Source organism: Labeo rohita, chromosome 13 (genome assembly GCF_022985175.1).
Source record: "Labeo rohita strain BAU-BD-2019 chromosome 13, IGBB_LRoh.1.0, whole genome shotgun sequence".
NCBI classification, from domain to species: Eukaryota; Metazoa; Chordata; class Actinopteri; order Cypriniformes; family Cyprinidae; genus Labeo; species Labeo rohita.
The window spans coordinates 34429385-34453403 of record NC_066881.1 but is presented as its reverse complement, the minus strand read 5'-3'; the positions used below and the strand labels follow the sequence as shown (position 1 = coordinate 34453403).

The 24019-nt window shown below is 36.6% G+C and overlaps 2 protein-coding genes across 2 annotated transcripts; both read left to right on the top strand.

Moving 5' to 3' along the window:
• The first annotated feature begins 4347 nt into the window (after nt 1-4347).
• On the top strand, nt 4348-8732 carry LOC127174981 (eukaryotic translation initiation factor 2-alpha kinase 3-like). The gene is made up of 10 exons (XM_051125742.1): nt 4348-4377; nt 4560-5245; nt 5383-5424; nt 6403-6513; nt 6624-6746; nt 7265-7448; nt 7521-7661; nt 7751-7852; nt 7945-8007; nt 8081-8732. The coding sequence occupies exons 2-10, from the start codon at nt 4785-4787 to the stop codon at nt 8204-8206; spliced, it is 1353 nt and encodes a 450-aa protein (XP_050981699.1). The 5' UTR covers nt 4348-4377; nt 4560-4784; the 3' UTR covers nt 8207-8732.
• A 752-nt stretch (nt 8733-9484) lies between these two features.
• LOC127174982 (eukaryotic translation initiation factor 2-alpha kinase 3-like) lies at nt 9485-22438 on the top strand. The gene is made up of 11 exons (XM_051125743.1): nt 9485-9913; nt 9998-10039; nt 10579-10698; nt 10806-10916; nt 10994-11149; nt 12240-12281; nt 18380-18563; nt 18636-18776; nt 20386-20487; nt 20588-20650; nt 20731-22438. The coding sequence occupies exons 1-11, from the start codon at nt 9687-9689 to the stop codon at nt 20854-20856; spliced, it is 1314 nt and encodes a 437-aa protein (XP_050981700.1). The 5' UTR covers nt 9485-9686; the 3' UTR covers nt 20857-22438.
• Nucleotides 22439-24019: the final 1581 nt, after the last annotated feature.

Genomic DNA, 24019 nt, shown 5'->3' with positions numbered 1-24019 from the left:
GTAACTGGTTAATCATGCTAACAACATGCTAATAATGGTATAAACATGCTAACAACATGATAATCATGTTATAAACATGCTAGTAACTGGCTAATCATGCTAGTAACATGTTAACAGCATGCTTATCATACTAGAAACAGACCAGCAACATGCTAGTAACTTAATCATGCTTGAAACATGGTAACAAAATGCTAATCATGTTTAGCAACATGTTAGTAATTGGCTAAGGATGCTAGTTAAATACTAACAATATACTATTCATGTTAGAACATGCTAGCAACATGTTAATCATGTTAGAAACATGTTAACAGCATGCTAATCATGCTTGAAACATGCTAGCAACTGGCTTATGCTAGAAACATGCTAACAATTTGCTAATCATGTTAAAAACATGATAACAACATGCTAATCATGTTAGGAACATGTTAACAGCATGCTAATCATGCTTGAAACATGCTAGCAACTGGCTTATGCTAGAAACATGCTAACAATTTGCTAATCATGTTAAAAACATGATAACAACATGCTAATCATGTTAGGAACAGACCAGCAACATGCAAATAACTTGCTAACCACATGCTATATATGTTTAAATCATGCTAGTAACATGTTAATAATTTTGCTAACCATGTTAATAACATGCTAATCATGCTAGAAACATGCTTGCAACATGCTAACCATGCTAGAAATATGCTAGCAACTGCCCTATGCTAGAAACATGGTAACAACTTGCTAATCATGTTAAAAACATGATAACAACATACTAATCATGCTAGAAACATGCTAACAACCTGCTAGTCATGCTAGAAACATGCTAGCAACTTGCTAATCATGCTATAAACATGCTAGCAACCTGCTAATCGTGCTAGAAAAACATGCTAGAAACTTGCTAATCATGTTAGAAATATGTTAGCAACATGTTAACAACTTGCTAATTATGCTAGAAACATGCTAGCAACTGGCTAATCATGCTAGAAGCATGCTAACAACTTGCTAATCATGTTAAAAACATGTTAACAACATACGAATCATGCTAGAAACATGCTAGCAACTGGCTAATCATGCTAGAAACATGCTAGCAACTTGCTATTAATGCTAGAAACATGCTAGCAACATGGTAACAACTTGCTAAGTATGCTAGAAACATGCTAACAACCTGCTAATCGTGCTAGAAAAACATGCTAGAAACTTGCTATTAATGTTAGAAATATGCAAGCAACATGTTAACAACTTGCTAATCATGCTAGAAACATGCTAGCAACTGGCCTATGCAAGAAACATGGTAACAACTTGCTAATCATGTTAAAAACATGATAACAACATACTAATCATGCTAGAAACATGCTAGCAACTTGCTAATCATGCTAGAAACATGCTAGCAACATGGTAACAACTTGCTAATTATGCTAGAAACATGCTAACAACCTGCTAATCGTGCTACAAAAACATGCTAGAAACTTGCTAATCATGTTAGAAATATGCTAGCAACATGTTAACAACTTGCTAATCATGCTAGAAACATGCTAGCAACTGGCCTATGCAAGAAACATGGTAACAACTTGCTAATCATGTTAAAAACATGATAACAACATACTAATCATGCTAGAAACATGCTAGCAACTTGCTAATCATGCTAGAAACATGCTAGCAACATGGTAACAACTTGCTAATTATGCTAGAAACATGCTAGCAACATGGTAACAACTTCCTAATTACGCTAGAAACATGCTAACAACCTGCTAATCGTGCTAGAAAAACATGCTAGAAACTTGCTAATCATGTTAGAAATATGCTAGCAACATGTTAACAACTTGCTAATCATGCTAGAAACATGCTAGCAACTGGCCTATGCAAGAAACATGGTAACAACTTGCTAATCATGTTAAAAACATGATAAGAACATACTAATCATGCTAGAAACATGCTAGCAACTTGCTCATCATGCTGGAAACATGCTAGCAACATGGTAACAACTTGTTAATTATGCTAGAAACATGCTAATAACCTGCTAATCGTGCTAGAAAAACATGCTAGAAACTTGCTAATCATGCTAGAAACGTGCTAGCAACATATTAACAACTTGCTAATTATGCTAGAAACATGCTAGCAACTGGCTAATCATGCTAGAAGCATGCTAACAACTTGCTAATCATGCTAGAAACATGCTAGCAACTGGCCTATGCAAGAAACATGGTAACAACTTGCTAATCATGTTAAAAACATGATAACAACATACTAATCATGCTAGAAACATGCTAGCAACTTGCTAATCATGCTAGAAACATGCTAGCAAACTTGCTATTAATGCTAGAAACATGCTAGCAACATGGTAACAACTTCCTAATTACGCTAGAAACATGCTAACAACCTGCTAATCGTGCTAGAAAAACATGCTAGAAACTTGCTAATCATGTTAGAAATATGCTAGAACATGTTAACAACTTGCTAATCATGCTAGAAACATGCTAGCAACTGGCCTATGCAAGAAACATGGTAACAACTTGCTAATCATGTTAAAAACATGATAAGAACATACTAATCATGCTAGAAACATGCTAGCAACTTGCTCATCATGCTGGAAACATGCTAGCAACATGGTAACAACTTGTTAATTATGCTAGAAACATGCTAATAACCTGCTAATCGTGCTAGAAAAACATGCTAGAAACTTGCTAATCATGCTAGAAACGTGCAACAACATATTAACAAATCTAATTATGCTAGAAACATGCTAGCAACTGGCTAATCATGCTAGAAGCATGCTAACAACTTGCTAATCATGCTAGAAACATGCTGAAGCAACTGGCCTATGCAAGAAACATGGTAACAACTTGCTAATCATGTTAAAAACATGATAACAACATACTAATCATGCTAGAAACATGCTAGCAACTTGCTAATCATGCTAGAAACATGCTAGCAAACTTGCTATTAATGCTAGAAACATGCTAGCAACATGGTAACAACTTCCTAATTACGCTAGAAACATGCTAACAACCTGCTAATCGTGCTAGAAAAACATGCTAGAAACTTGCTAATCATGTTAGAAATATGCTAGCAACATGTTAACAACTTGCTAATCATGCTAGAAACATGCTAGCAACTGGCCTATGCAAGAAACATGGTAACAACTTGCTAATCATGTTAAAAACATGATAAGAACATACTAATCATGCTAGAAACATGCTAGCAACTTGCTCATCATGCTGGAAACATGCTAGCAACATGGTAACAACTTGTTAATTATGCTAGAAACATGCTAATAACCTGCTAATCGTGCTAGAAAAACATGCTAGAAACTTGCTAATCATGCTAGAAACGTGCTAGCAACATATTAACAACTTGCTAATTATGCTAGAAACATGCTAGCAACTGGCTAATCATGCTAGAAGCATGCTAACAACTTGCTAATCATGTTAAAAACATGATAACAACCTACTAATCATGCTAGAAACATGCTAGCAACTTGCTAATCATGCCAGAAACATGCTAGCAACATGCTAACAACCTGCTAATTATGCTAGAAACTTGCTAGCAACATGCTAGTAACATGCTAACAACGTGCTAATCATGTTAAAAACATACTAGCAACATGCTAGTAACTTCCTAATGTTAATGTTGTTAATACTAGAATCATACTAACATGTTAATTATCAATCTGTCCATCTGACAGACTGCATTCAAACTTTAACCTTTTAAAACTACTTTAAACTTAAAACTATTTCAGACTGAAAACCATCCAAACTTAAAACTTTTTAAACTTTTTAAAATTTTCAAACTTTTTCAAACTTTCTGGTCCGGCTTTCTCAAGCCAACTTAAAGTTTGTCTTGACAAACCAGTTCTCACTATTAACTAGTTGGTTTTTAGCATGAATATTACTGGGATATTGGCTGTTTATTATTGCTTAAGAAGCACATATTAATGTCTTATTATGCAAGACATTATTCTAAATCCTTATCCAATTCTTAAAATTATCAACTACTTTACTAGTATTATTAATAAGCAATAATTAGGAGTATATTGAGGCAAAAGTCATAGTTAATAGTTAAAGTGAGAATTAAACCCTAATCTAAAGTGTGGCCAGAATAATGTATGTAGTTATGTATTATTTATTTGAAAGACCGTTTCATGTCTATCATTGTATCATTAACTTGCCGAGGTTGATTTAGAAAGTAATTAAATAAGTAATTAAATACTTTTTGGAGACAGTAATTTGTACAGTAATCTAATTACACTGCTGAATATATTAAAATATTAAAACTAAATAATTAAATAAAAATATTAGAAAACTATCTTTTTTTTACAGTGTCGTAAAATTAAGTGACGTCATGACGATCGATTTTGCAGTTCGTCAACTGAGAACCTTCTCTGCAAAGGTGACAACCGTTTTTAGTTTTTGAAATAAATTAATAGCCTAAATAAATAAATAAGAGAATACCTTTTTCAAAGGCATTACACTGATAAGTTTTCAAATCATGCATTAACTTGTTTCCCTAATAAACCGATACAATGTATCTTTCCTGTTTTGGTGTGTTGCGTACTGTATCTGATAACGCAGTCTACGTAACATGATGGTGACGATTCGAAACCTAGAGCTGTGCGGATGTGGAAGCTACAGCTACAGCTGAGGAAAGCGAGAATGAATCGAAGCAGAAAGCTAAAGAAGGCTTTAAATACCGACGCGGAGCTCTGACACTTTTGGTCTCTAGACCGACCAGAGAGGTAGAAGACAACAAACTGACAGCATCTGAACTCTATTAAAAACCTTTCGGACAGAGGCGAAATGTCGGCCGACACTGAAGTGGAGAGGAAGATTTCTGACTTCTTGAGACGAAATGGCAAAAGCAAGGCGTTGGTAATTGCTAAAGAATTCAGGATAGATAAACACACCGCGAACAAACACCTGTACAACTTAGAGAGATCAAATAAGGCGTTCAAAACGGACGAACAGCCTCCTATTTGGGACCTTGTGGAGAATATGAATGAGCTCAAACTGACACCCGAACCAAAGCAAAAGTCTCAGACGACAACAGAAACAAGCGGGGAGAAAGATGTGGAGGAATTGCTTATGAGATCAGGAGGTTTAAAAGCTTCTCATATCGCCAGAGATCTGGGACAGCCAACACAAATCATCAACAAACAGCTGTACAGTATGGAGAAGAAGGGGAAAGCAAAGAAATGCAGCCAAAGCCAGGTCTGGAGTCTGAATGAGGAGTGGAGCGATGAGAGTTTAAGCCAAGAGAGGTTTGTGTTGTGTATTTTATTAAAAAAACACACTTACAGCTGTGATTTTAAATGACTCTTTGCTTTTGGTGTGCCAGTGTGTTGGATAATAATCTCAAATGATTTGTTATTGAGTAGTTCCTTTTCTTGTTTATTAGTGATTCACGACTACAAGACTGTAAACTGAGCTCACATTCAGAGTAAGTAAACACGACCTGACTTTAGCATCTAACTATGTTTAACTTTTTAAGGAAGAAATGAATGTTGAATGAATTATTACATAGGCAAGGCAAGGCAAGTTTATTTATATAGCACATTTCATACACAGAGGTAATTCAAAGTGCTTTGCATAAAAGGAAGTAGAATAATCATAAAAACAATAATAAAAACAATAATCACAAAAAAGGAAGTAGAACAATCATAAAAACAATGATCACAACAATAAAACAAAAAATGTAAAATGTAAAAACTGATTGATATAATGATTTAAAAATGATTTAAAATAAGTTTAAGACAGTTAAAAACAGAAAATGATTATACATAATGCAGTCAGTTCGGACGAAGCACAGTGCTCATTCAGTAAATGCACAGCTAAACAGATGAGTTTTGAGTCTAGATTTCAATGTAGCTAATGTTTTAGCATATTTGATCTCTTCTGGAAGCTGGTTCCAACTGCGGGCAGCGTAATAGGTAAAAGCGGATTCCCCTTGTTTTGTGTGAACCCTTGGCATTTCTAACCGACCCGATCCTAATGATCTGAGCAGTCTGTTAGGTTTATATTCAGTGAGCATATCTGCAATGTATTTAGGTCCTAGGCCATTGAGTGATTTATAAATGAGTAAAAGTACTTTAAAATCAATTCTAAATATAACTGGAAGCCAGTGTAGGGACCTGAGATTTTCTGGTTCTAGTCAGAATCCTGGCAGCAGCGTTCTGGATGAGCTGCAGCTGTCTAATGGTCTTCTTGGGAAGGCCAGTGAGGAGACCATTACAATAATCCACCCTGCTTGTGATAAAGGCATGAACAAGTTTCTCCCAGTCTTGACTGGAAACAAAACATCTAATTCTTGCAGTGTTTTTGAGATGATAGTATGCTGATTTAGTTACTGCTTTGACATGACTACTGAAACTACATAATGAATGAATGTTAATGTCTTACATGAATGCATCATTTATAGGTTATTTGAAATGATCACAGAGCTTGGTGATGGAGGCTATGGTTGTGTTTATGAAGTTAAACATAAACTTGATGGAAAAACCTTCGCTTTGAAGAAGGTTGACTTAACTGGGTAAGTTTCTACGTTAATTTTTGGAAGAACAGTGTTCATCATTATGTGACAAAAATTGTTTGTTTATTATTTTATTATTATTATTATTATTGTTTTTGTTTTTTTTATAGAAAAGCTGATTCAGAGGTGAAGGCACTGGCTCAACTAGAGCACCCAAACATAGTACGGTACATTACATCTTGGCCTGGTCCTGACATCTGGACATCAAACCAGCAAAGAAACCAAGTGTCCAAGTAAGCCACCAGTGCTTTTAATCATTTGAGCATACAGTGCTTCTCAGTAGTGATATTTATTAGTTGTATTAATGCATTATATATATAACTTGTCCAAAAAGATCATCTAATTATCCTATTAAATCAAACTGCTGCTCCGCCATTCTCTCTGAAAAATGGCAACATTAAAAACAAAAGGAAGTCTGTCGATCTGAAAAGTTTGAGTGGCACATTTCAGCAGAGATTGCTTTATGAATCTGTCATAATGTGATGAAAAAGGCTGTTAAAGGGTGGAGCAGTTTAAACAGTATGAAACCAGAAGGCAAACTCTGAGTAAATGTTGTTAATCATTTCACATTCAGTAAGGCACAATAACAAACACATCCTGTGTACATTTAAGGGTGGAGAAAATTAAAATGTAATCAGGAGAAAAATAAAATGAAAAAAAATGTATGATGTGACAGCTTTAAGATAATACCTGACAATGTTAAATATTAATCTATGGGTCATGCCTGTTTTTTTTCTCTCTCTTATTTCAGCAACAGGAAATATTTATTCATTCAGATGGAGTTCTGTGAGGGAGGAACACTGACTGACTGGATACGGGCAAGAAATGATCTGAGAAAGCAGAGAATCATAGGTGAAATCCATAAAATATTTTATGACATTATCACTGGAGTGGAATTCATTCATGCAAACAAGCTGATCCACAGAGATTTAAAGGTATTTCATTTTATTTGCTGCATTTTATAAGCTTTCAAATAAGCATTTTACCCATATGTACTTTCCCTTTAGCCTGATAACATACTGTTCAGAGCTGATGGCAAAGTGAAGATCGGAGACTTTGGGCTGGTGGCGGCTCAGACCGATCAAAGTGGTAACCCTATAGAGAGGTCAAAGAGAAGAGGAACACCGCCATATATGAGTCCTGAACAGGTAATGCATTTTTATTGACAGGTGTTATCACATTTTATTTTTAACTCATTAATTAATACTAATAAGATAAATGTAATTGTTTATTTTAGGAAAATAAGAAGAATTATGATGAAAAAACTGATATTTTTCCCCTTGGACTCATATGGTTTGAGATGCTCTGGAAAATATCTACTGGTATGGAGAGAGTAAAGGTCAGTATTTGATGACAGTCACCAATAGTCTTTACAGATATTTGCAAAAAATGTATCTTTAATTAATTTCATTCATATTTTTGCCATTGCAGCTGTGGCCAGATCTGAGAAATCAAAGTTTTCCAGAAGGGTTCAGTGACAGATACTCAGCTGAAGTAAGAAACTTGACTTTATCGTCAAATAAATATTGACTGGACCAAGTATAATTTTGTTTACCTTCTTTTTCAGAGTACATTCATCATGAAGATGCTGTCATATTCACCAGAGGACAGGCCATATGCAAAAGACATAAAAGGAGATCTTCAGACGTTTTTCTCTCCGGAACAGGACTTGTTAAGCCAGAAAACAATTTGAGATGTTGGTGTATAGAAACGGTCTCAGCAGTTTTAGTCAAGTTCTTTTTAACGCAGATTACTTCTGACACACAACAGCTTGTGCTTTGAGGATTATGTTGTTTTATTCATAACTGAATGATAATTGAACTGATATAAAACATAAAATGTTGAACATTTGGGGAATGATTTTATAAACAAAATATGAAATAACTTTCAGATTTCTACTAGATTTCTTCTAGTAGTTTTTAAATATTTCAAAGGTTCAGTCTCATTTTGTTTTCATCGTAAAACTCCATTATAATAATGTTGTGAGGTTTCTTGTACAAATCCAAACATGATAGAAATTTCACAACATTTTTGTAATGTTGGCTGCAACTAAAACATAATGTTTCATAATGTTTCCAACAATGTTGTAACCATAATGCTGTATTGTATAATGTGAAAACATTTTGTGCTTGCTGGGAACGTTGCTGCTCAAGTTCAGCCATCAGGCATTTCTTGATGAATATACTGTATATGTTGTGGAATAAAAAGAATGTCAAAGAAGGAAATGTAATGTCAGTATCATCAATATGTGTTCTGGGCAAAAAGAGCTTGCATTTCTGTTAATGAGACACATATAGAGTGAAAACAGTATCACAAGCAAGCAACAGATCCAGAAATGCACACAGTAATCTTGAAATACATGCGAGATATGCAGGGTATCATTTGGGTACTTGGTGTATTTTATTGCTTTTCAAGTAGAATGAACACAAAAAAATAGCATTTCCTCTCCCAGCACATACAGGAGTTCAAGGAAACAATAGCGTATTTAGGCACCACACAAACCATGCATTTGCTCCCAGAACTCTAAACACACCCTTGCAAAGAAATTAATTAGCTGATGAATTAGTAGAAAACGTGTTAAATCATGATGACAAAATAGAGATTTCCCTTGGAAAAAATAAAGGAAAAACATTAATTAAAAGCAACATTGAAAAACAAAGATTTGAGATTCAGATAATCAAAGAAAGAGAATATGACAATATTCAAAAAGTAATTAGCATTAAAACAATAATTTGTAAAAACAGAAGAGCCCCTGCCCCTTCAGTCTGGTGGCTCCACACCGCATTTGTGCCCTTTTAATGCTGATTGTCCCCTGCCCGTCTATATATTTGTGCACGCCACTGGACCAGTTTAGATCTCATCATGTACACCTAGACTGAAATCAGTTCACACTCCAGCACAGGAGATGGCAGAATGCACCTAAAACGTTGATATGTGACCTGCCAGTAATTCACAAAAGAAGAAGAAGAACCACAGGTGTCATTTTAGCCACACAAGTTTGTGATGCAGTTTGGGAAATGTCAGATTATTGAATTATCTAATAATGACGAAACTTGCCACCATAGTTGGCTAGCAATGCTTTTGGCAAAGGCACCACAGAGCAGGTGGAATAGCAATATCTGACAGCATCTGTAACTTTACTACTTTTGGAAAGAAGCAAAACCAAGACTAAAATGGAGAGGAAGATCCTTGAGTTCCTGAGGCAAAATGGCAGAAGCAAGGCACAGACAATTTCTGAAGCAGTCAAACAAAATAAATCCATGGTGAACAGACATTTGTACAGGCTACAGACATTAAATCATGTGTTCAGAACTAAAGGAAATCCTCCTTTATGGGATCTTACAGAGAAGATGAATGCGATCAAACCAGAGCAAAAGTCTCAGATGAGAAACATTCAGATGTATGATGACTCTTTGTGTCTGCTGTACCAGTGTTTTGGATAATCATTTGACTTTTTTTTAATGATTGTTTCTTGTTATTGCAGTGAATCAAGAGTACAAGACTGCAGACTGGCCTCAGATTCAGAGTAAGTATACTGGACCAAAATAACCTTATATCATTTTGTCTAGTTTATAAACTTAAGATATAACTCTATAAGAGAGGGCATGTTTTAAATTAATGTTTTATTTAAAGTGAAATTACAGAAAGATTTCTGCTGTATACTTCTGTGAAATATCACAAAATCATGCTGGAATAATTCCTACTCCTGACTGGGAGTCATCTTGTCTGTATTTTGGTAGGCTATAGTTACATGCATTCATAGGGCCATTTACATAATCTTTGTCTCATCTGGCCAAAGAATGTACTTCCAATATTCATCAGGCTTTTTTCATATCTGTATTCTTCATTTTTTTTCTTTGTTGCTAAAGTAAATACTTTATAATGCAGTCATTTCAAAGTATTTGTTTTGGATTGTTTATAAGTAAACAATGTAAATGCCTTACTTGTCAACTTAAAAATAATACATTTATTAGGAGGTGGTACAATTATGAATCATTTGACATATGAATCATTCAAGTCATAGTGCATAATGATGTACTCACTTCCGTTGTTTATTGTCTGTAGGTTCTCTAAATCAATTGAAATGATAACGCAGATTGCTAAAGGAGGCTATGGTTGCATTTATAAAGTGAAACATAAACTTGATGGCAAGTTCTACGCTTTAAAGCAAGTCAAGTTAACTGGGTAAGTTAAGCTACATGCCATGAAGTCATATCATTTTTAGAAAGAACAGTTATGATTATGTGCAACAAAATGTTTAGAATTATTTATTTATTTTCCGTTGTAAACAGGAAAGCTGATTCTGAGGTGAAGGCATTGGCTGAGCTAGATCACCCAAACATAGTACGTTACATTACATCTTGGCTTGGTCCTGACATCTGGATGTCAAACCAAGATAGAAAGTAAGCAAGTCTCCACTGCTTTTTTACAGAAACATTCAGTGCTTCTCAGTAGTGATGTTTATGTGTTTTATGTTCAGCACATCAGGTCCTTCATCAGACGTAGTGACTTTTGAGAGAGCTGGCTGTGAAGAAACAGATTACAGTGATGATGACAATGAGGATGACGATGATGATGATGACGATGACGATGATAACAACACATCAGGAATGGAAAGTCTAGGTGCAACAACAGAGTATGTCCAGCAGTCTTCTAATGAGATACTTGTCCAGTCTGCTCTTATTATATATGTATAGTAGTCGAAAATATAAATTATTGATACATATCAATACTGAAATATTTGAAATGGTTCAATATCGCTTTTCCACCATATCAGTACACAGATAGTGCACTAGGTCAAAAACCATTGTCCTATAATATGCATTTATTTTTTCCTTATTACCTCAATAACTCCCAGACGATTCACTTTAAGAATACATTTTTCCAATCCCTCCTTTGCAAGAAGCCAATCTGCGGTGATTGGTCCGATGACCCAGTCTGTTGTGACTGGTCTACTGCGTGCAGCGCATGTCAGAAATGGAATACCTATTACCATTACATTAAACACCCAAACAGCCATGTGTTAGCCCAACGCAGAAACGTATTGATAAAGCACTGCAGTTTGTACACCAACGTATTGCTCTATTCTTCTCTTTATTCTCTCAGAAGAACTCCAAGAAATAATGACAAACACTCACTATTCATTGACACATTTCTAAACAATTGTGAGCAAACATATTGCAGTTAGCCGGTTAGCCAGAGACCTACAAGCTGTGTGGAGTGAACACAACACACACAATTAAATACATATTTTGCATGCTACAGAGTACAATTTTTAAAGGATTACTCTACTTTTAGAAAAAAATATCCTGATAATTTACACCCCCATGTCAAACAAGATATTCATGTCTTTCTTTCTTCAGTCACAAAGAGATTAAATTTCTTAAGGAAAACATTCCAGGATTTTTCTCCATATAGTGGACTTCTATGGTGCTCAATGGATTGAAGGTTAAAAATGTATTAATGTAGCTCAAACAACATAAATCCACGGTGAACAGACATTTGTACAGGCTACAGAAATTAAATCAGGTGTTCAGAACTAAAGAAAATCCTCCTTTATGGGATCTTACAGAGAAGACAAATGAGATCAAACCAGAGCAGTCTCAGATGAGAAAAGACATACATGAAGAGAAACATTTGATGTATGATGACTCTTTGTGTCTGCTGTACCAGTGTTTTGGATAATCATTTGACTTTTTTTTAATGATTGTTTCTTGTTATTGCAGTGAATCAAGTGTACAAGACTGCAGACTGACCTCAGATTCAGAGTAAGTATACTGGACCAAAATAACCTTATATCATTTTGTCTACTTTATAAACTTATGATATAACTCTATAAGAGAGGGCATGTTTTAAATTAATGTTTTATTTAAAGTGAAATTACAGAAAGATTTCTGCTGTATACTTCTGTGAAATATCACAAAATCATGCTGGAATAATTCCTACTCCTGACTGGGAGTCATCTTGTCTGTATTTTGGTAGGCTATAGTTACATGCATTCATAGGGCCATTTACATAATCTTTGTCTCATCTGACCAAATAATGTACTTCCAATATTCATCAGGCTTTTTTCATATCTGTATTCTTCATTTTTTTTTCTTTGTTGCTAAAGTAAATACTTTATAATGCAAGAAACTACAAATGCTTTTAAGTTTCTTAAGGAAAACATTCCAGGATTGTGGACTTCAATGGTGCTCAATGGATTTAAAGTTAAAAATACAGTTTCAATGTAGCTTTAAAGGGCCCTAAACCAGGGGTCACCAAACTTGTTCCAGGAGGGCCGGTGTCCTGCAGAGTTTACCTCCAATTTTCCTCAACACACCTGCCTGGAAGTGTCAAGTATACCTAGTAAGACCTTGGTTAGCTGGTTCAGGTGTGTTTGATTAGGGTTGGAGCTAAACTCTGCAGAGACAGGAGCCCTCCAGGACCGGGTCTGGCGAAACATTCCCATCTCGTTTTTTCGTCTAACTTCAAAATTGTCCTACATCATTGTTTTACCTTTTTTGTAAAGGGTGTTTGACCCTCCTTAGTTTAGGACTCACATGCCATGTGACAACTGTTTTCTGTGCGTTTGCTTCAGATCCCAGCAAACAGGCCTGCAAGCGCAGGGCCTCTGAGACTTTGCTCACTGGCAAAATGTTGGTCCCTTAGTGCTGGCCCTGCACGGCCAGCCCTTACTTAGCTTTCAAGAAGCCCTCACTAGGCCCACACAGGGCCCGCACTATTAATCTACAATAATACATCTGTTTTACTTTAAATACTTTTCAGCTACTATAACTGTTTGGGAGAAAGTTATTATACATCTGAAATAGATGCAGTCACCACATAACTAATGTCTATATTGTCAAAAATTTACAGTAGTCAAAGGGATTTCAAATCAATGGATTTCTTAAATACAAAATAGAAAACATTCAGTTTAGGTTAATACAGCTACATATAGCCAAAAATGTAAATACACAAAAGTACAAAAATAGAAAAGAAAAACAATGTAAGATTGTAGGATTTCGTTACATGAAAGTTGATGTGTGCGAAAGTCTTATCTGTAGTACATCAATGTCCAAACACTGTCCATAGGTGAAGTTGGTTAATAGCAGATGACTATTCCAATTCCAATATTCAAATCTTTTAATGAAAACACACCACAGCTCAAACACCAGACTCTTCCTAAGCAGGAACAATCAAAAATAGTTCAGACTATGGTGGTCCCATGTTGAAAAGAACTTTAAATCCATATTCAAACTGGACCGTAATGCAGTGACCTCACCAATAGAGTCCTTCTAAAATGCACACAAATACACTGTCCTGATAATTTACTCACCCCCATGTCATCCAAGAGATTCAAGCCTTTCTTTCTTCAATCGCAAAAAAAATTAAGTTTCTTGAGAAAAACATTCCAGGATTTTTCTCCATATAGTGGACTGATGGTGCGGATTGAAGGTTAAAAATGCAGCTTCAAAGGGCCCTAAACGACCCCAGCCAAAGAATAAGGGTCTTATCTAGCAAAATGATCTGTCATTTTCAGATTTACCCTCACAGTGCAGAGCACAGTATCTTCTCGACATGATGCAATCCACAGGAATCTGCTACAGTGATTGAGGGAGGGGCGTTCAAGTTTCATTTTGTAATAAAAAACACACCATAGCTTTCAAACACCAGCTTCTTCCTCATCAGTAACAAACAAAAATAGTCCAGACTATAGTCCCATGGCAAAATGAATTTTAAATCCATATTCAAACAAAATGTGGTGACCTCACCAATAAAAAGTCCTTCTAAAATACATACAAATACACTGTCTTAAACTCTTAGCATCAATCCAAACATAGGCCACACATACATGTAACATCTCTGCAAAAACATCAGCAATGGACACTTTTAAACAGAAAACTCCTTTAGGCTGGGCTTGAAATGAGAAATTTTCCAGCCAGGACACAGCACACAATTTGCTCAGCAGGTGAGCCATGCTGGCTACTGTTGCTCGCTATTACTAACTTCCTCTACCCACATGGCCTTACTTAAGGAAACCTAAAACACCCTATCACCCCTAGTGATAAGGAAGAAAACTTCCCACAAAATTCTTATTAACAGGCTCATGTCTGTTACACCTCAAATATGGCTCGTGAGATCTACTTTCCTGCAGAGTTTAGCTTCAACTTTGATCAAACTCACCCACCTATGAGTTTCTAATGATCCTGAAGCAGAGATGGGAAGTAACGTCTCTGCCAAAAGGTTTCTATCAGAGAAATCAAGCGCCCGGAAGAATTAGAGGTGAAATACTGCCCTGTTCAGGACTTCAAGTGCAGGTCAGTTTCATCTGTCAAATAGGTTGCTGCAGTTTTGTTTTTGCTTATTAGCATTAGCAACTTTAAGCAGTAGCAGCCAGAGGACTGATAATACTGTAATTTAAACTAAACTTAATTACTATCATCACTCAAAATATTGTATGCTAAAGGACATCATTATTATCTACCCTAAAGTGCTCCTATTATGCCTTTTCAAATATGATCTTTCATGTAGTGTGTCAAGTAGCTGTATGTGAACATAAGTACACAAGTTGTGAAGCCGACAGTGCACGATAAATGAAGTTATTGTCTAGCAAAAAAAAGAGTCGGCTCACATTTGCCTGAAGGAGTTGTCAGGAATTCATTTGCATAATGTCCGCCCACGTTCTACGTCGCGAACAACTTGCCCGCCCACAAACAGTAAAATTTCCATGTGGTTTACGTCACATTGAAATTTACACATACATTACACAGAAGACGCTGTATCCTACGCTGAGTAAAATTGTTTTCTATTCACTTCCAAAAAATGAATCTACAAAGATTGTATTTTCTAGCGATCGTTCAAAATACCTAGTTGTGTATGTTATGTTGTGTAACAACCCTGCACATGTGATTCTCAACTTCAGTCCTCGAGGCCCACTGCTCTGCACATTTTGTATGTTTCTGAATCTGACACAGTCAGTTCAGTTCATGGATTTTTCTCCTAACGAGCTGATGATCTGAATCAGGTGAGTTAAATGAGGGAGGCATACAAAATTTGCAGAGCAGTGGGCCTCGAGGACTGGAGTTGAGAACCACTGGACTAAATCACGCTTCTGTAGTTCTGCTGTTCAGCTGTGGACCCACTGTAGTCTGACAATTTGTGATTGATGATGTGATTGATAATGATAAAGGATGGCGCATGAAGCGGCTTTCACACCGAATGTGGAAAGCGCTGTGCTATAAAACCCATTCGTTTCAATTGCTTCTGCTGCGCGAGGACGGCTTGTTTCTGCCTCAACCAAAGCGCACGTGCAGCTCAGCGCGCACGCCGCGGACAAGGTTCAAATGTGTTGTTCAAATGAACTTTTGCCGCTGCATACTGAAGGTGCTGCACTGAACCCAGCGGCCAGCGCAGCGCTTTCCGCGTTCGGTGTGAAAGCCACCTTAATGCATTATACAATGTTGAAGTTTATAACACAGAGGTGTGCCTGGTTCACCTACATAAGCAAATTGCGACCACTTTCCACGGTAGACCGTGCTAACCAATCATAAAGGACTGCGCCATCTGACCAATCACAGCAGTGAGGGCTCACGGAAAGGAGGGGTTTACAGAGACTGATTCTCCGAACTGCTTCGCACGAAATATATCATTTAATTGCGTGTTCAGTCAGCCTTTTTTTTTAGATTTCAGAATTCTCCCATTCATTTAGATAGGACTTGGTCTTGTATGAGCTGCCCGGAGGCGTTGCAAATATAGCTGCTGAGTGACTTTCCTTGAAAGGGACTTTAATCTGAGATACAAGCTGTAATGGAACAGCCCGGTTCTGGAAAAGGGGGCGGGGAGCAGCAGCTCATTTGCATTTGAAGAGACATGCACGGAAACAGCATGTTTTTGCTTCCACTCCAAATGGGCATTTTCAAAATGATATAATAAATGATCTGTCAGGTATTTTGAGCAGAAACTTCACAGACACATTCTGGGGGCACCTGACACTTATATTACATGTTGTAAAAAGGAGCATAATAGGTTCCCTTTAATGATGCAAACTACATGCACATCTTTAATCTTGCCAATATTAACATTAATCAACTCAATATTAACGATATTAACAAATCAACTATTTGTGTTAATAACCTGACATTGTCCCTGAGAGGGTGTGGCATTGTTGGAAGCTGGGATGTTTAAACGGCTAATGGTTACAGGATTCGTAATTAAAATTGAAAATTTTAATAAAGATCTTAATAAATCTTTTACGGTAAAAAAAAGTCCACATATTTTAGTATAATTCTTATACAGTACCTTGTCATGTAATGCACAGAGAGCAAAAAAAATATTTGATTCATACATGAACAAACTGCCTGGAACTATGAAACAAATAAAGAAATATTTAAGATTAACAGTGGGAAAAAATAAAGAAAATAGTTATATTTTCTAGACTGCATTTTTTCACCAAGGACAACCTAAATTCTAAGTACTGTATTTTTCCAGAGTAAATCAAATGACTAAAAAACAAATATACATACATACCAAACAGTTTATGTTATATTAAATACAAGCTGAATTCCTTCAGCACTTTTTCTTGCACCTAATACTGAAAATACTGAATTTCTTTTCTGCTTCTTCTTGCACTTGAATGTATAAATATACACAAAATTATGTTCAAATACACACCGTGCCTCTCCAGCTCACCCCACACCAGGACCTTCCACTTACCAAACCAATGGTTCTGATCACCCGTCACCCCCAAGGTACCCTCGAGCTTGTAGACAGAAGTCGAATAGGACAGACCCCACATACCATTTGGGCCGTTCAGCACTTATGTCTACATCCCTTTTCCTGTCTCCAGTTCAGAACTCCTTCTTAGTCCTTAGTCCAAAGACAGCAGCCGCTTCACAGTCAGGCCCACCAGCTGCTCTGCTGCCAAGCCCGCCGGCCGTTGCACTCTCAAGCCCAGAGAGGGCTCCTGCTTCCATGTCAAGCCCAGAGAGGGCTGTTATTCCCACGTCTGGCCCAGGGAGGGCCACAGATTCCGAGTCTAGCCCCGAGAGGGCTGCTGTTCCCACATCCAGCCAAGCGAGGGCCTCAGATCCCACATCAAGCCCAAAGAGGGTCCTGCTCCTATGCTGAGCGCAGAGAGAGCCTCAGATTCCACGTCCAGGCCAGTGAGGGCTCCTTTTCCCAAGTCGTCTCCCGTGGGACCTGACACAACAGAGAGCGGCGTGTGAGAGATGGGCAAATGGGGGCGGGTGGAGACTTGTCTGTGTGCAGGATGCAGGAGAATAAAACCCAAAGTATACTTTGTCAAACGTGTAGCTTTTCAAAGTATTCTTCATTTGATGTTGTGTGTGAACGCAGAAGGTCAACACATGCACTCTAGAAAGCTTCATCCATGTCCAGTGCCTGCTTTATTTTTCCACGTTAAGTTATGACTGATATCTGATTAAATGATTAGGGTGACTACCGCAAAATGCATTGAGCATTGTTGGTTTCTGGAATGCAATGGCCAATCAGAGGTGTAAGCATCCACTCACTATTTAGAATAGAGACAGAGCAACACACGTCATAATCTGAACAGCCGAGCATATGCCCTCATCATTAGCCCCATGTTTTCAAAAACGCCTCGACATTATTGTCTTTTGTAGAGCTGCAGCTGATTCATCTTGCAACATCAACAATGGTACTGAACTGAAGTGAATCAACACTGACCTGACTCTAGCTGAATAACATCATTGCTGCCTTGTAACTGCTTATAGCTGAATTGTATTAATATTAAAAGCAAACTTCTGGAGAAAAAAATAAATGTATGATACTGGCCCTTCAATGTAATACGATTCAATGTTGAGTGTTCACCCATGTGACACTTATTTTCTCTCTCTTATTTCAGCAGCAGGACATATTTATTCATTCAGATGGAGTTCTGTGAGGGAGGAACACTGACTGATTGGATACAGGCAAAAAATGATCTGAAAAAATTCATAACTACAGTAGAAATCAATGAAATATTTTATGAAATTATCACTGGAGTGGAATTCATCCATGCAAACAATCTCATCCACAGAGATTTAAAGGTAATTAATGTTAGTTGCTGCGCTATATAAGCATTCAAATAAGCATTTTACCCATGTGTACTTTCCTTTTAGCCTGATAACATACTGTTCAGAGCTGATGGCAAAGTGAAGATTGGAGACTTTGGACTTGTGGCAGCTCAGACTGATCAAAATGGTGACCCTATAAAGAGATCAAAAAGAAAAGGAACACCAACTTATAGAAGTCCTGAACAGGTAACACATTTTTATTTTTATTTACGTTTATTCACAAAGGTTACAGCAGCAGCAACAAAAAAAACAACTAAAACTACCCCGTGGGGGAAAAACACTGCTGGCAATGTGGCAAGCTTAGCAGGACAGGAACATGCAACATTCGACAATGAACTGACCCAGGACTGCAAACACAAGGACAATAAATAGGGAGCAAATGAGGCAGGTAATGAGGGAAACACAGGTGGGGCAAATGAACCAATAATCAGGTAACAAGATGGGTGGTGTCAAGACAATAGACATGAGAGCAAATGGCACATGGAAGCAAGACCATGTGCTTACACAAAAACAACATGTGTGATGGTTGATGTGCTCAGATTATTTTTTATTAATTAAACAATAGATAAAAACAAGATGTGGGTTTTATAATACTGATTAGGCATCTTATACTATACTGGGTCGTGACTGTGCTTAATGATTACTGACGTACAGCAGAGTGATCATGTTGGAGTAAAGAGGTTAGAGAAGAGTTATAATAACGTTCTAAAAACCAAAAACTAATGTTGTGGTAATGTTAGAATAAGGTTTTACAAACTAAAAACTAACTTTCTGGGAATGTTTGAAGAATGTTATAGTAATGTTCTAGAAACCAAAAACAAACGTTCTGGGAACGTTTGAATAACGTTCTACAAACTAAAAACGAACGTACTGGGAACGTTATATTAACTTTAGGGGACTGTTACAATAACGTTCTAAAAACCAAAAAATAACTTACTGGGAACCAAAAACTCATGTTCAAATGTTTGAAGAATGTTAGAATAACGTTCTACAAACCAAAAACTAACATTCTGGATACGTTAAGAAAACTTTCCTGGCTAACCAAAAACAAACCATAAAAAATAATGTTCTGGGAACCAAAAACTAATGTTCTGGGAATGTTTGAAGAATGTTAGAATAATGTTCTACAAACCAAAAACTAACGTTCTGAGAATGTTAAGAAAACTTACCTGGCTAACCAAAAACAAACCATAAAAATAACGTTCTGGGAACCAAAAATTGTTACACTTTTCTGTTATAGCAAATGTCAGAAAAACAGTTTGAGAATAAATAAAGTGTCTTCTGACTTTTAAGCACGTTGTAAGATTTTAATTTTAATCAAACAGTTTTTTTGCTCTCTCTCATGCCAGGGGGAAAAGGCCACTGGAATGTGTCTTTGTGTCGTTGGATACACAAATTATGTTGCTATGCAAATTATGTCTAATTTTGTTAAGATATCAAAAAAAAATGTATTAACGTTTTTAAAATGTTCCACTAACAATGCAAAAAAAAAAAAAAACATTTTTATGCTAATGTGTTTAGAACGTTTATCAGTGACATATGTGACAATATATAACGTTTCTGCAAGAACTTTTTTGATAACCTTGAAAAAAGAACGTTAGCCAAAGTTAGGAGAACCTTTTCTGTTAGCTGGGAAGTGGTATGGTATAAATCAGCCTTAAGTGGCATCGTGAATTACACCTACAAAATTCTCACAATATTCCCCCTAAATGGTCCTGTTCTGTAGTTTGAGACTTGTAAAATGCATTTTTATGATGCATTAAATAAATACAAATAAAATTATTGTTTACCTTAGGAAAATGAGAGGAAATATGATGAAAAAACAGACATTTTTCCCCTTGGACTCATATGGTTTGAGATGCAGTGGAAGATATCTACTGGTAGTGAGAGAGCAGAGGTCAGTATATTTCATGAGAGTTATCAGTATATATGCACAGTTTAAAAAAAAAAAGCCTTAATTTAATTTTTTTTGTTTTGTTTTCATTCTGCCATTGCAGCTGTGGCCAGATCTGAGAAGTCAAAGGTTTCCAGCAGGGTTCAGTGACAAATATCCAACTGAAGTAAGAAACTTGATTTTACCTTCAAATAAATATTGACTGGACTGAGTTAAGCCTATAACATTACTATGTTTCTTTTTCAGGAACAAATCATTAAGAAGATGCTGTCCTGCACACCAGAGCACAGGCCACATGCAAAAGACATCAAAGAAAAACTTGACATGTTTTTCTCTCTGGAAGAGCATCTGAAGTTTTTGTCTTTGCGTTGAAACTATCAGTGCAGAGACTTCCAGTTAAGCCACGCAGCAGATGGAAAACAGAAAAAGATATAAAACTGACGAAGATGGAGGGGGCAAAAAATGACGGAGATCAAGATGGCAACCCAAAGATTTCCACTGACGCCAGAGTTTTCTACCCTTCGTTTTGCTCTTAAAGATGACATGTCTGATTTCTGACAGAAAATTAAGGATAAAATCAGTAATGATTTGATAGAGTTCAAAGAAGAAATCAACTGAAAGCTTAATGAGGCGATAAAAACTCTACAATCAACATCTAAAAGACTGAAAGACTAGAATCAGTGATCAGCAACACCTTGAAAATACAAGAAGATATGCAAGCAAAGTTATCTGATTACCTGAAAGCCACACCTGATGAAATAATATACGTAGGGGAGAGTATGTATCTTGGCAACTGTACACTTTTACTGTCATGTGACCATGTATTTTGGAATCACACAATCATTTCTGCCAGACTGTGAAAAGGAGAAACACATGGGAGGAGTGGAAGGCACCCATTTACTCTAAAAACAGTTTTTGACTTGTCAAAGTAAAATTTTAGCATAACGGGCTATTACATCAAAGCAAATTTATCCAGGTCTAAAAATATTTATGTTGCATATAGGTGATTAAGCAACATATAAAACCACTTTTTTTTATAAGTTGTTATATTTTTAGAACCCCTTGTCATAGATACATTATGATTATTTAAAATTATAGGAAACATCCTGAAATTACTTTACTTTCATTGTACTTCTGCCTCATTTTATCTTACCTTGAGGACCACATAAGTAAAAAATGGCTCGTCTTATCCCATTTTCCCCCTATCTATGGAATAGGCTACCTGAGGGATGTGAAGGAAGAAATGTGACCAAATTCATTGCCGAATTCATCAAGTCTGAACAGAGCTCTCTACAAGACACAGATCTGCAAATACAGGGAGCTCATAGAGCAATCATTCTTAAACCAAATCAGGAAGTGCGACCAAGATCATTGGTCATCTACTTTCAGATGTAGTAGGGTCCTATACTGACCTGCAAGTGTTGAAGATATATCAGGAATATAAAATAATGTTGCTCAATGTCAGTGGGTTGCATAATATGGTGAAAAAGAGTAGAGCTAAAGCTAAAATTAATGTGTGTTTACGGTGTGTGTCTGTGCTCACTACACACTGCTATGTGTGTGCAATTAGATGAGTTAAATGCAGAGCACAATTCTGAGTATGGGTTACCACATATGTCACATCACTTTCACTTTCACTTCAAGAGGGAAAAAACAAATATTATTTTCTGGCAAGAAACTATGGAAGCTGTGTAAGGGTCTGCTTTATTTAAACCTGCTAGGCGGATGACGTAAGAGAAGGGTACGGGGCCCTAAATATAAATGTATGGATCTTGGGAGTATGACGTAGCAGAATGTATTTATCTGACTCTTACTATGTGTGGAAAGTTACCAGTTAGGAGATGTAACCTTGAAGGCTGGGGGAGAGATATAAGTTGGCGTGAGCCCTCCCTTCTTGGTTGCACTCTGCAGCAACCTGTGTTTCTGTATGACTGTCTGACCTTCTTTGCAAAGAATAAATTTATAAAAGACATTTGACTGAGTTCTTCTTTTACTTTGGTGGGAGTCGGTTTGATTTTGTCTGACTTTTTTGCTTGCAACTGAGACTTTGTATCTCGCAATTCTGACTTTTTTTTTTTCTCAGAAATGTGAGATATAAACTTACATTTGCAAGTTATAAAGTCCAGTTCTGAGGCGATAAAAGAGACTCATATGTTCACAGAATTGCGAGTTTGTTTCACATAATTCTGAGGGGAAAAAAAGTCAGAATTGTGAGATAACAAGTCGCAATAACTTTTTTAAAAAATCTTATTCAGTGGCAGAAACGGGCTTCCATAAGAAACACAACTGTCAGACCTGAGTTTCAAAAATGAAAAAAAAAATTCATGACATGGATTGAGCAGAAAATTAGGGGTAGCCATTCTAATTCCTATTTTTTTTTTTTTGAAAACGTTTACATTTATATTTAAAATTAGAGATATAGATCGAAGATTTAAAACAGTAAAGGGAAAAGTAGATTTAAAAAAAGTCACTTTGCTGCCCCTGTCACCAATCAAGCCTCCATGGCTTCCTCTGATCACCACCAGAGGGCTCCATCACCCAAGTGCTGATCCTCTTTCGCATAATCCTGTTGTTGGCACAGATTACCTGCACACCTGACTTTTTTTTTTCTTGTTTATTGGTTTGGTTTGGTTTGGTTTTGTGTGTGACCCTAACCTGTTTACCATGTTTTGACCCATTGCTGCCTGTCTTTGTAATTCTGCCTCATCCACCTGGTAATTCTCTGCTTTATTTGCTGCCTGCTTTGACCCATTGCCACTGTTTTAACTTGTATGTTGTGATCGGAAAAACTTCTTCTGTAGTGCATGATTTTCAGTTGTTTAATGTATGATGCCCCATTTTTCTTTGTGACTATTTACAAAGTTGGTAAGTGTGTGATGCCTGGTCACAGTGTTTTAAAAATCTGTTCAGGTTTTAAAAATCTTAATATGGATTAAATGTTGGGTTTTGTTTTGAGAACTCACTTGTATTACAACTTAGTTCAAATATTGCACGCCAACTGTGACTGCACACGTCACTATGAGCCAGAGCGCTCTGTTGTACATCTGAATGAATAGAGGCATTAGACACAAGCAGATGCAAAACAACACTCTTTTATAATGGATGAGCAGTTACAGTGTGTGTCTAAAGAAAAGAGATATGAATGAGTATATTATAGGCAAGAACAACATTACTGCCATTGTTTATTGTAGCAGAGAGCACATGCTTCTTAAAGGAGTAGTTCACCGATAAATGAAATTGTGTTCTCCCCGTTAGGGCAACATCCAAGAGGAGTTTGTTTCTTCATCAGAACTGATTTGGAGAAATGTAGCATTGTATCATTTGGCAATCAATGGATCCTCTGCAGTGAATGGGTGCCGTCAGAATGACAGTTCAAACAGCTGATAAAAACATCACTATAATTAATGATGGATTTGTTTTTTACAAAGCTTTTCACTTCACAAGACGTTAAGTGATGGACTGGAGTGGTGTGGATTATTGTGATGTTTTTATTAGCTGTTTGGACTCTCATTCTGATGGCACCCATTCACTGCAG